Source organism: Etheostoma spectabile, chromosome 6 (assembly GCF_008692095.1).
Source record: "Etheostoma spectabile isolate EspeVRDwgs_2016 chromosome 6, UIUC_Espe_1.0, whole genome shotgun sequence".
NCBI classification, from domain to species: Eukaryota; Metazoa; Chordata; class Actinopteri; order Perciformes; family Percidae; genus Etheostoma; species Etheostoma spectabile.
Genome location: NC_045738.1, coordinates 2,390,664 through 2,403,163, shown reverse-complemented (window position 1 = coordinate 2,403,163; position 12,500 = coordinate 2,390,664). Strand labels below are relative to the sequence as shown.

The following is a 12,500-nucleotide window of genomic DNA, read 5'->3' as shown; positions in this document are numbered from 1 at the left end:
ACAATATCTATATCTATAACTATGTCACTGCCAGACGTCATATGCTATGTTGTAAGATAATTTAAAAGGAATGTTGGCACTTAATGGATTTCAATACTCTGAACCCTGCCAAAACTCCTATTGATATAATTACTCAGTAGTAAACTCTACTTCAGTTCTGGTAGACAGATTGATTTATGGTTAGACTACACACGCACACACACATTCACACACATATGCACAAGGTGCTCAGATAAATTAACTTTCTACTGTCTCTCTCCTTTTCTTTTACTTATTTTCTATCAGATGGGTCTTGGCTCAGAAAGCCAACAAAGGAAAAGAAAGGCTCCAGCCCCTCCTACCACCCCAGCCTCCATCACCCCAGACCCTGATGGCACTTCAACCTCTGCCGCCCCCACCCTTGATAGCCACGCCACTGAAACACCTATCCCAGCCTATCGTAGCAAGGTCGCACAGTCTAACACTGTCTCTGCTACCATTGCGTTAACACAAACAGTAAAACCAGTCACCTTAAAAAACACAGTGCAACCTCCACCTGTGTGCGCTGCCACCCCAACCCCCAGCTCCCCGACCCCGAGCAACAGCACTACTGACAGCCTGGCTGTCCAGGATTCCAGCTCTGAACTTAGCAACATCCTCGACGACTCAGACGCTGACCTAGACCAGGCCGTGTCCTACTGCAGCACCCTCACCAGCAACACAGCGAGCGGGTCTGTGCGAGTCCAGCCCTCTGCGACTAGCTCCAGCAGCACGGCTGCCAAATTAAATCAAGAGGCAACCTCAGCCAGCAGCTCCAGGTCCGAGACTGAGTCGGCCCTAAACCTGAAACTGGATGATGTTGACAACAACAGACACAGTGCAATGGGTAAATATCTATATTGGCATAACATACACTCAAAAACTAGCACTTGGCACAGATTTTCAAAGCAATGGAAATAAACTCTATGACTCTCTATATGTTAAAGAATTAAAGTTGTTGTGAAGACGTTATCTAACTAGAAAGTGAGTGAATGTGTTCCCTGGAGAAATGAGCTGTCACTAGTAACGTCTGAAACATAAATTATCAAGAATGGTGTGTGTGTGTGTGTCTGTGTGGGTCATGGCTGGCGTACAGGAACTAGTGAAACTGGTTTTCATCATAGCCAATGAGACAATACAGTCTTTGTCTCTTACCTGCACTTATCAATCCCTCACGTTCTTATCTTTCTCTCTTTTTTACCTCTCTCTCTCTTTCTCAATCCCCCTCTTTATTTTCCTTTCTTTCTCATATGCATGCAGCCACTCACACAAACCTTCAAAGCTGTCAGATACAAAGACAGACAGATCCATTATAGATTTAACCAGGACTTGAACTTTAGCTGGCCTTGTATTGATCTTTATATAACCTAGATCTTTCTTGGTAGCAAAGTGAGATTGCAGCAGAAGTCTGTCCTGTGTGACGGGCAGAGATGAGAGAGTCGTAGACCTCAGAAAAAGAGATGAGAAAGGTGAAGATACCAGAATTAAGTTCAGAGAAAGGAGCATGGGAAGGTGTTGACAGCGGAGATGACAGTATAGCAAGTTCGAAACTTGACTTGGAGACTAGAAGGGTTTAAGGAAAGGAGAATGATCGACAGGCAGATGAAAGCAAGTGAAAGGATGAAGTATGAGGAGGTTATTGCTTTAGTCAGGATAGAACAGACAGCGCAAGGATCATTAATGCATTCATAGACCCGGCTTCCTCTCTTTTTTTATCTCTCCTGACACTGCTGACAGTGCAACATCTTCTCTCTTCTCTTTTGCCTTGACTCTCCCTATTTTCAATCTTCTTTCTTTCCCTTTACAAAGTGTTAGGAAGTATTCACTGAGTTCAAATGTTTATTTGTAGTAAGATAGTTTCATTTTAAAATCCACCACAACCTCAACTTTTCACATGCAGAGACTATAAACTAGATGTTCTTTAGTGCAGCCCCAGAACTGCTCTTTGTTATACATAAGCAGTACATTTTTGGCAGTGAATGAATAGCTGGTACACGCGTTAGGGCTAGACAACAACTACGCCCTGCACATACAGAAAAGGCCAGTGCCCTCATGCTTGTACTGTATAGGCAGAGATAGAAATGTACTGAGTACATTTATTAGGTTTCAATTAGTCTTTCATCCGAACACGTGTGATTTAGGACTTTGTTAATGTAGGTTTCATGTAGCCTTCATAAGAGCAGAATTGATGTGTATTTCAAACTGTAAACTGTATGTCTATATTTTTAAAACAGAGGTGGAGCTTCACACCATTAATCTCAAAGTGATACTCTAATACAGAATTACTCTTCAGTATTCTTTTAAATCTTGGTTTTATATTATTGTTTCTTCAAGTGCTTGATGTGAGGTAATATTTACCTTAGCTCTTCAAACTATTGTACTGTAGATGCTTAAAATCTCAATTTAAACATGCATCTGTAGAACGAGTACATATTCATTTTTCTACAGCTTCAGCTTGAAGCAGAGGAGTCAGGGTAAAATGTAAATTAGTGGTTCCTCTTTAAATCTAGCATTTACATTTACATTTAAATCTAGTCAACACAACCTTCACTAGTTGACACTGACAAAGTGATGTAGGACTCCCACATTAATCATACGGTTATGTAGTGGAGCACAAGGCATCAGTGCAATGTAAGTCTATGTGTGCTTATTTCTCTCTTTATAAGAAACTTTATGAAGCAGGCAACAATAATTTTGGGGTGGGAGGGAACAAAGATCAAATCATCATGAAGGCTTAGCATCAGGGTAATGTTTAGGGTTTTATGGATAAAAATATAGGATTCAGGCATTTTACTGTGTGTGTGTGTGTGTGTGTGTGTGTGTGTGTGTGTGTGTGTGTGTGTGTGTGTGTGTGTGTGTGTGTGTGTGTGTGTGTGTTCCAGAAGCTGTCAGGGTTATGATGGTGTTGTTTATCATCTCAGCCCTGCATGCCGTTTTGTTTCCTTCCTATTGTCGACAGCAGAGTAAACAGATAAAGTAGCACATCGACAGCCCCTGCTGACTAAGACACAGCTTGCTGATGCACCACTAGTCTTATAAGGACCATATTGGTAGCTTTATTTCAACAGTGCAGTTTTACAGTAAATGTGCTTTGGCCATTTAACCCAATATGTTACCCAGATTGCCTTTGGCCCATCCGTCAGTCCGTATTTGTGTTAGCATCCCCTGTCTCCGGTGCTTTGTATAGCATATATATATATATATATTACAAAACAGTATTCTACTTTTCTTTACTTCCTTTTTTATTGCTCTTCTTACATTAGTAGCCACATTGTTTGTTTTTTTAAAATCAAGTTAATTGATACCTATTTTGGGCATGCAATAGGCAGGAATTGTTAGGATGTGGGAGTGCTATTGATTGAATGTTAAATCATGCGTAACATTTGAATATTGACTTAATGCTACTTTCTATTAGTGATGGACATCACCTGTAGCTATTCTGCCTCTAACTACAGAAGCTTACATAAGCCTTTGTATTTTGCTTTTCTGCTAACCTACTGCAGTAGGCATTCTGTTTTAAAGCAGGAAAGCAGTTATGCGATGAAACTGCAATCTTAACTACCAGATTTTAAAATGTATAAATTCTCAATGTCACAATTACTCTGTTTCCTAAAAATTTGTAACATTTCACAAGTTTAGTGACTGAATAAAAGTTGGAAGTTAGACAGAAATACTGAAAGCCACAGTGGAATATTCCAACAGTATAATAACGGTTACGCACAGTTTTTAAAAAAGGATTTATCTGAAACTGAAAGGTGGCTACAAACACTTGTAACTTGTTCACTTGTTCTTGAAACTTAGCTGATACTTGACAGACCTTTGTTGTCATGGATGGGCCCTCCGCTTCATACAGTAGTCAAGTAAATTGGGAACTTCCACAAGAGCAATGATAAAAACTTACTGCATACACAAGAATAGCTTACAACACTTTAACAGTGATAACATCCATAGCTCAGCTGACAAAGGAAGGAGTTCTGCCCACAGAAACTCAAACTTCATCACCAGAAAATCCAGGGATAAAGAAAACAACCGTTTGAATAAAAAGCAGTCTCTACAAAGTGGAGCACAAAAACACAGAAGCTAAGACATTGCCCGAATAAATAAAAAAACAAAGATCTTGATGATTACGTAATGTTTTCCGTGCTACTTTCTGTGTGATGGGAGGTTTGCGTGTTAGATGTTTGTTCCACATACCCCGTTTTTATTACAAACATGACAATCCGTGCCTGCCTGCATGCTGTTTCTCCAGCAGGATCCCCTGATCGAGCAGCGCCACCCAAACCCCGTCGCTCCCCAGGCCAGGAGCCAACACAGCTTGGCCTACCCCCTACCCTGTCCTTCCCTCTCATTGAGCCCACAGAAAGCAACTCCCCACAGAGTCCCGGGGAGGCAGAGGAAGCGGCTCCCCAGTGTAGGTTCCTGATAGACTGGCTCTCCCTTTCCTTCACTCTTGGTCTTTCTTTTCTTTCCTAGAAGCTGGTTTTCTAACTTGTATGGCATTTTGTTTGTATTTTTCCAACTCTGCTTTACTTCCAAATCCTGTTGTGCGAATGTGTATGTGAATACTGCTATGTGTCTCTGTCTGTTATTTCTTTTGTTCAAAGGTCAGGGCCGGGGTCAACACCAATCAACTGGAGTGGCTTTTTTGTTTTGCATGTATAGAGTACATGGGAGTATATTAAATGTATAATGGCAGAAATTGTTGAGTGATGCTTAATCGTATGTACGCCACCTTATGTTTTTGTACACATTCTCTGCATGACCAGACTAGATAGTCCAAATACTATTGTTCTGTTGTCCTCAATTTCCTTCTTTACTTTTAGGTTTTTCTCTGGATGCTGTTTTCTTCTTTCTGCCATCCCGCTCTATCTCAAATCTCATCTGTTCTTTTCTTTACTCCCCCACCCCACACCCTGCTTTGTAGTGTACTGCTGTGGGCCTGTGCGTCTGCGCTCCAAACACTCCTGAAGTCTCTCTCTGGGTTGACCCTCCCATCGTCCGACAGTCCAGTCCAATTTGTTCCCTTTGCTTCTTTTTTGGCCCTTCTCATTTTTCTGTTGGACCTCCCTCTGATATTCATCACCCTCCTCTCATTGTTTTAAGAATTGTTTTACTGTTTCCTCTGTACTCTTGTATATGTTGTCAATGTCTCATTGCTAGTATCATTTTAAGTCATTCTCATTTCTATTACTTGCTTTGACTTGCAATGTCTCACGGAAGCCACTTTGCAGTAACCTAACTGGGTCTGTCCTTGTGATGGTCTGGATTTTTGTCTGTTGAGGACACAAAATGCTGCAAGTGAAAGCAAGAAGTGCTCTTTAATTTCACTCATAATACAGTGCGTTTTTCTTTCTTTTGCTTTTTTACAAATATATGTATATATACTATTGGTGGTTTTGTATTTCAGCTTGATCTGCTGGTTGTTATTGATTATGCATGAGATCAGAGTTGAGGTAATAGTGGACACACAGAATGTGGTTGGAAGACTATACAAGGACAGATGACCTTAACCCTGGACATATCAGTTACAGCGTGATTGATGAGTGACATGCTCAAATGAGGCCATGAGGCAAGGCCATGCGATATCCATCAGCCAATATTTTGGTGATGCGATATCTGCAAATCAATAGTTGGACAGCGTATGTTTCTCTCTGTGCTGGTTGGTGTGGCTTGGTTTAGAAATCTGACACTTGAATGCATGCTTCTTTTGGCAATATTATGGAAAGGGTGATCTATCATTGACATGTTGCTTCACTCTTCCCAAAGAGAGCTCATAAAGAGAATAACACTACACACACTGATTTGTTGAAGGACTTTTGTTATTATTCTGGAAGTTTGTAGTTGCATGAATGCTTCAAAGTTTGTATTGATAGATTGGGTAGTGATCCAACATATTTGAAAAATGTGTTAATTGTTTAGGGTCCAGAGAAAAACTAAGTATATCATTTGGATTTTTGGCTGAAAAACTGCCACTATACTATTAGATGCATGCAAAAAAAATGCAACAAAAAAAATAATTGTTTTTTTTGTGGTGACTATTTTAAGGGAATGGAGCCCTTGTTTTATCAAATGAGTTTTTCTGTTACAATTTGAATGCAACTATGGTGGTGTTACAGAATCTAATCAATTTCTGTATATAAAATATGACGTGTCCTCTGCAAGTTCTAAGGCATGGAGTTTTGGTACAAAGGTGTAGTTTAACGAGATGTGTATTCATTGAGCCTGGAGATTTGTGACAATGAACATGCACTTATCTGTAAAGGCAATCTGTGTTGTGATTGAAAAAATTAATATGTGTTTGTAAGACATTTTTCAATTAAACAGTTGAAGACTGAATTCAAGATACAAGGACTTTGGTTTGGTATTGTGCATGGGTTGCCGTGTTTAGATTTTGACAAGTAACACGTCACAGTTTGGACTTGCTTGGGGACACTTTTTGCTTTAACTGAAGCATGAAGCAAGACTTTTGAGAACTATGTGTGGATGTTTACTTGTGTGTTTATAATGTAAGCGTATACGTCTGTAAACATAGGAGAGCATAAGTGTGTGTATACATGCGCTTTTTGTGTGTGTGTGTGTGTGTGTGTGTGTATGTGTGTGTGTGTGTGTGTGTGTGTGTGTGTGTGTGTGTGCTGGTGCGCTGTGCGCGCACACTGAGTGTGGCTGTAGCTGGCATGACTAAGCTGTTGCTGGGAAGGAGCTGGGAGGACAGCCCTGTGATTCATAACCACATCTCCTGGAACTGACTCTACTCCCCACACCATTAGGACCAGGCCCAAAACTGACAGGCCTAGTACACACACACACACACTCACACACACACACACACACAAACACACACACACACACACACACACACGCACACACACACACACACCTAGGAAGACATGTTGGAGAACAATGCATACACACACTCACAGACACCTGGTAATACAAACAAGGCCACTCACTCATTGTAACGAACCCCCTCTTGAGTTCCCGGTGCTGTGCATTCTGGCTGGGCTGCTAAAAAAACAACAAATGGTACATTGATTTTATTGTCCTGGCATAAAGTGAAACGAGATCAGTAACAGACAAAATAAGATCTCCAAAACCTGCAGGACTGTCCAGAGCATGACTGCACTAAAGAGATGAGAGGGTATGAAGCAACACTTATCTTTCACTGGAACCTAAAACAGTACTGTGTAAATCTAATTAAAAGGGTTTGTTTGCAGTAAGTCAGCCCACACATCATTAAAGTTGTTTTATTGAGCCACAAGTTGTTGTGATCCAGGCTTGTGTATATTGAGCTTGTGTTTTCTGGTTTGTGTGTGTGTGTGGTGTCAGAATGTAAGTTGAAACTAACGTAAATACATCCTCTGTTTTCTTCCATCTCTCTTGCTCGCTCTGCATCCTTTGCTATTAAAAAAAAAAAGCTAATGACCTTATGATTTGTTGTGCTGTTATCTCAGTGTTTTCCAATGTATCAAAAGTAGTTTAAGGTTTGTGCATTTGGGAAAAATAAATGAGGCTTGAATGTTTTTTAACATTAATGCACTGCATGAGTAAAAAACCAACAACGAAGACCTCTATTATGTCTAATTTTAACAAATATAATTTTCTACCCCAATGCAAGACCATTCTCGGTCCTTTAGTTTCATACACAACCTTAGGCCATTTGGAATTCTTTGACTTTTGGATGTTGAAGTTGCTAACAGTTGCAGTGATAACATCCATTACCCATGCTAAGATTTAGCTCTCTCCTCTCCCAGCTTGGCTCCACTCCATTCAAAGCTCCACAGCCATTTGCCGGAAACCAGAAACTGGAACACCCGAGGAGGAGACCATGTCCTTGGGCAGCAGCAGTGGTGGCAGCAGCCTGCCTGACCAGGGTTACGCTGCCTCTGAGGGCATGGCAGAGGGCGAGGACTCGGGCATGGTCAGCTCCCCATCTGACACCCAACCCACATCCCCAGATGGGAGTTTGTCTCTGGATGGAGGAGAGAGATTGCTGGCACCAGTGCGGGACAATTCTAGCGACAGCGATGAGGGATGTGCCACATGGGGATCAAGACACAGGTAGAGAGGAGGGCATGGAAAAATCCCAGAAAGAGAAGGCATGGAATGGGGGGTTAAGTAGACTGAGGGAGAAGAGTACAATGACATTGACAAACATATATTGTATATCTCTTTTTACCTAATTTATGATAGCCATCAAGATGATGTAAAGTCTCATTTAAGATTTTAAAGGCACATTAAGACCTCTGCATACGGACTCACAGTGTCTACTCATTCATCCATTTGGCCTCAGGTTCCAAGTATTTGCTTTTTGACGACTATTACTTATCTTCTACCTCAAATCTTTTTCAATTGCTGTCACCTTTTATTTTTTTTAAATCCATTTTAAGAGATCCTGGTTTTCTGGCAGGCAGGTGATGGCGTAGTGGATATAACACATGCCTGTGGTGTGGGAGATCTGGGTTGAACATCAACCAATGTGTCCCTGAGCAAGATACTTAACCCCTAGTTGCTCCAGAGGCGTGCAACCTCTGATATATAGCAAGTGTAAGTCGCTTTGGATAGAAGTGTCAGCTAAATGACGTTTAATGTAATGTAATGTAATAATACATGGGTGCCAGTCACCTTGGTGTTGATCTGAGCCAGCCTAGAACACCTGCATATAAAAGAATTAGTTAGATTTTTGCATTTGCTGATCAAAGTTTGTTTCACACCTGCATTTTGACCTGAAGAGTGAACCATAACTGTAGAAGTCTTTCCACGGTTTTAAACTGTGCCAGCAGTAATAACTAAGAGAAGTTCCCGCTATGTGTTATATTTGAGTAATAGTCAAAGCTGGCACCCTTAACCTTTGTTACCGGGCTTTCATAGTTATGGTTCTTTTAGGCCCTTATTCAAAGTATTTTGTGGAAAATGAATGCTGCCCCGTATCACTTTTCGCCTTTTAAGTTGTTGTGAAATGTGTTTGGTAGTGTGCCAAAACCAGGGATCCTGGATCAATGCTCTTACTTATACTTTGAAATAATCCAGGGCATGGTTCTTCCGTATTCCAGAAAAGCACTATAACTCTGTTTTCTCAGAACCGTTGAGGAAAACAGGACCAATCCAAGTCTCGTTGTAGACAAATTTTATTTGGTTTGGCTGCCTTGTTGCAATTTGTCATAGCTAATATGCCAGTAAGTCATGAGAATGCTCTGTTGAACCCTTGAAATGAGTAAAGGAAGTTTAAACTGTGGTAATAAGATCTTTACAGCTACAGAACATGTTCCAAGCCAGCAAGTTCCAATGAAAATGAAGTTTAACTTTGATCAAGCAGTTTTTTTCTTTTTTTTCTTCTATTCTATTGACCTGCATTTAGCCTTTTGGTTTCTGTAGCAGATTAGCAACGGGAAGTGTTTTGAATCTAACAACAGCATCAAATAAGCAGTTCATAACAGCTGTTTAGTGGTGACCGGTTGACTGTTAATAAGTATTATTGAATCATGGACAGTGCTGTATTACAGCTGCTTCTACGCTTTTTTTTGCATTACTAATTTTATGGGACTCTGCATGTATGTGCTTACACGGGTATGTGTGCAGATGTTTATTTGACACATGTTTTATCTACCATCTTCAGGCACAATGACATCAGCCCACAGGTAAAGTCAGGAAGGTTAAAAGAAAGCTATGAAGACCCGGACCTCACAGCTCAGCTCCATCAGACTTTGGCAGATTTTGAAGCAAACCTTACAGGTGAGGGAGCATGGGATAGCATTTATATTTTTTTCATTGCGGTCCTGGCAGTCCAGGCGTACGTTCATCACTGGAATAGATGTATATTGTAGTTTACTAAAGGATTAAACCCGTTGACCATCATAACACTGCAACACTACATTTGTCATGTACCTGAAGTAATCCAATGAACATGCAGAATGATGTGAAATAGGTTTGAAACGTTTCACATGACTGTATGCCACATAGACCACAAGTGACTATTCCAAACTCATTGAATTTTGGTGAGTAATAGGCATGGTGATCTTCTTAAAAATTAAAATGAGCCTAAAGTCTTATGTATTAACTTCTTGATCTGTTCCTACTTTTCCAGATCATTTAGATATAGCCTCAGCAAAGGAGACGCCCTATACCATGTCCACAGACAGTAATGAGGTGCCGGTGTCTGTAGTGGACATGTATGTGCCAGTCACAGCCATAGATGAAGTACTGGAGGACTATGAATGTCACATTGTAGAAAATGAGACAAAGTCACTGACCAGCACTGTGTCAGCTGGGAGCAAAGGTACAAAGACCAATATGCCTACGTCCAGTAAATCATACAGAAACTAAGAATTTAGTTTTTTTGATCCTGTGGTTGAAATGCTGTGCCTTTACAGTCCATTTATTTAGGCTTAGTGGTATCAGTACAATACAATTAAACAACGTTTGTGCTTTATTTGTGTTTTAAAATCACTTTTCCTTACCCGATCTTGTCACAGGTCCAGGCTTTTGTTGCCAGTCCAGTGTGGAGCCACAGAACAAAAACAACAATGCTTGTACAGCTGCTGACAGTAACAAAAGCAGCAGTTCAAATACTAAGCAGCCGTCTCAACCTGAGCAGAGTAGGAAGTCACTGGGGAAGTCTATAGCTGTTAAAAAGCAAGAAAAGATGCTAGAGACAAAAATGACAGCGACAAGCATCACTGATACCAGCAGTGTGAAAGAGGATAAACATAGAACTTCATCAGCAGTGAAATCTAATGTTGAACTGCAGAAGCACAGCAAGAGTACTGAGATCAAACCTGGTCCTGTGAAAAGTAATGCTCAATCTTTTCAAGAGAAGACGTCCGATCTTCCACCAACCAGTCCGAGATCAGTGTCTGCAGAGAGAGATGAAGAGATGCACAGAGTTTACCTAAATAACTCCAGCCAGAATACTTCACATGGTAAAATCACTCGGAACGTCACATCACGTTTCGGTTTGAAAACGTTCACTGTGGTTCCTCCCAAACCCTCTGTCATGCACGCTGCTACGGGAGAGCCAGCTGTCAAATTAACTGTCGGTGCCATTAAGATTGACGATCAAGGAAACATGGTGAAAGGGAGTATCTGCCGGAACAAAATTGGTGGTTCATCAGTGTCTGAAATGAATTCCAGTGAGGGGTCTCCTCTTCTTGGAAAAGCCAAAGCTTTTTGGAGCTCAAATGAGAGACAAGAAAGTGCTGTGCCCCACAGCAAAGATCTCATTGATAACGCTAAGGAGAACACAGATGGCCTGAAAAGTACTCCCACTGCAATCGCAGTAACTACTTTGAAGAGTAGTAACACTGAGGAACTGAAAACGCACACTTCACTTTATAAAAACGCCCAGTCTAAAGAGATGGTTCAAGAAGAAGCTAAAGAACCAGTGAGAGCCGTCAAAGTAGCAAAAGAAGAGCGGGTAGAGGTAGAGAGCAAGATTTCAGTGTCCAAAAGTGCTCAACAGCCAAGTAATAAACCTGCCCTTCCCCCTCCTATCCTTCCAGACCTGAAAAGAGACTTGTCCTTCCTCAGACCATCCAGACGAACCTCAAGCCAATATGTGGCGTCTGCCATCACTAAAAACACCCCAAGGACCTTGGCTAAACCCAACTTTATCCCTAATGTACATGACTCCTCTGCCTCTTTTAAAGCACAGACTTTCCAGAGATCAGGTCGGTCCATAATAGTGAATCCACACCAATCTTCCAAGCCAGATAATAAGGAGAATAACTCTGCTTCCAAATCCAACCCGCATGGTCCTAAGAGCTCTATGAGCCACCCAGAGCATGTGTCAGATGGCCAGAGAGATTTGGGAGAAGTGAGAACGGACAGCGGAGGATTTGGAACTTGTGTTGGATCCACCAAAGGAAGCTCTGATACGTTGGAAACAGACGCAGGCAATAATAGGCACATTCAATCTAATGGGCCAGTCCAACAAAATATGATTGCCAGTAACGACAGCGATAATATTAAACATATTAGACTCAGAAGCCCCAGCCCTACAAAAAGCAGTCCTCTATACTCATCTGCCAAACCACCCACAGCTCCCAAGGCTGTAAACCAAGGCCAGCCAAGTGTGAGTATAAGCTGTATTAGAAAGATTTCATGTTAAAAACTATTTATTTATTTTACACAAAGTTGTTTCTTTGAATTACAGTGTAGTCAATACTCTATATCTTGTTTTCAGAACACGAGGGACGTGGCCAAGGCAGCCACTCATCCAACACCTGATGCAAAGCCACAACCTTCTGTCACAGTGTCAGACAGCGGTGGGACTCCGCCGGTAATGGTGTTTGGGCCAACTAAAAAGTTCAAACCAGTGATCTCCAGATCTCCTGAGAAAGACACGAGTCTGCACAGCAGCCTGATGGACGCAATCCAGACAGGCGGAGGCAGGGGCAGGCTCAAGAAGGTGAGATAAACATTGGATGGATGGATGGATTAATGGAAGGGTGGGTGGGTGGGTGGGAGGATGGAATGGATGGGTGGGT

At 41.4% G+C, this 12,500-nt stretch overlaps 1 protein-coding gene across 8 annotated transcripts in view; it reads left to right on the top strand.

Annotated features, from left to right (window-relative positions):
* cobl (cordon-bleu WH2 repeat protein) overlaps positions 1-12,500 on the top strand; it is a 60,386-nt gene that overhangs the window by 43,842 nt on the left and 4,044 nt on the right. For 6 of the 8 annotated variants that reach the window (XM_032519721.1, XM_032519718.1, XM_032519720.1 and 3 more), the window contains 7 exons: positions 286-865; positions 4,268-4,429; positions 7,770-8,076; positions 9,632-9,747; positions 10,100-10,291; positions 10,488-12,085; positions 12,197-12,421. In XM_032519721.1, coding sequence (XP_032375612.1) covers positions 286-865; positions 4,268-4,429; positions 7,770-8,076; positions 9,632-9,747; positions 10,100-10,291; positions 10,488-12,085; positions 12,197-12,421 — 3,180 coding nt within the window. The remainder of the gene's footprint in view (positions 1-285; positions 866-4,267; positions 4,430-7,769; positions 8,077-9,631; positions 9,748-10,099; positions 10,292-10,487; positions 12,086-12,196; positions 12,422-12,500) is intronic. The other 2 variants (XM_032519715.1, XM_032519722.1) reach the window with 2 other exon arrangements.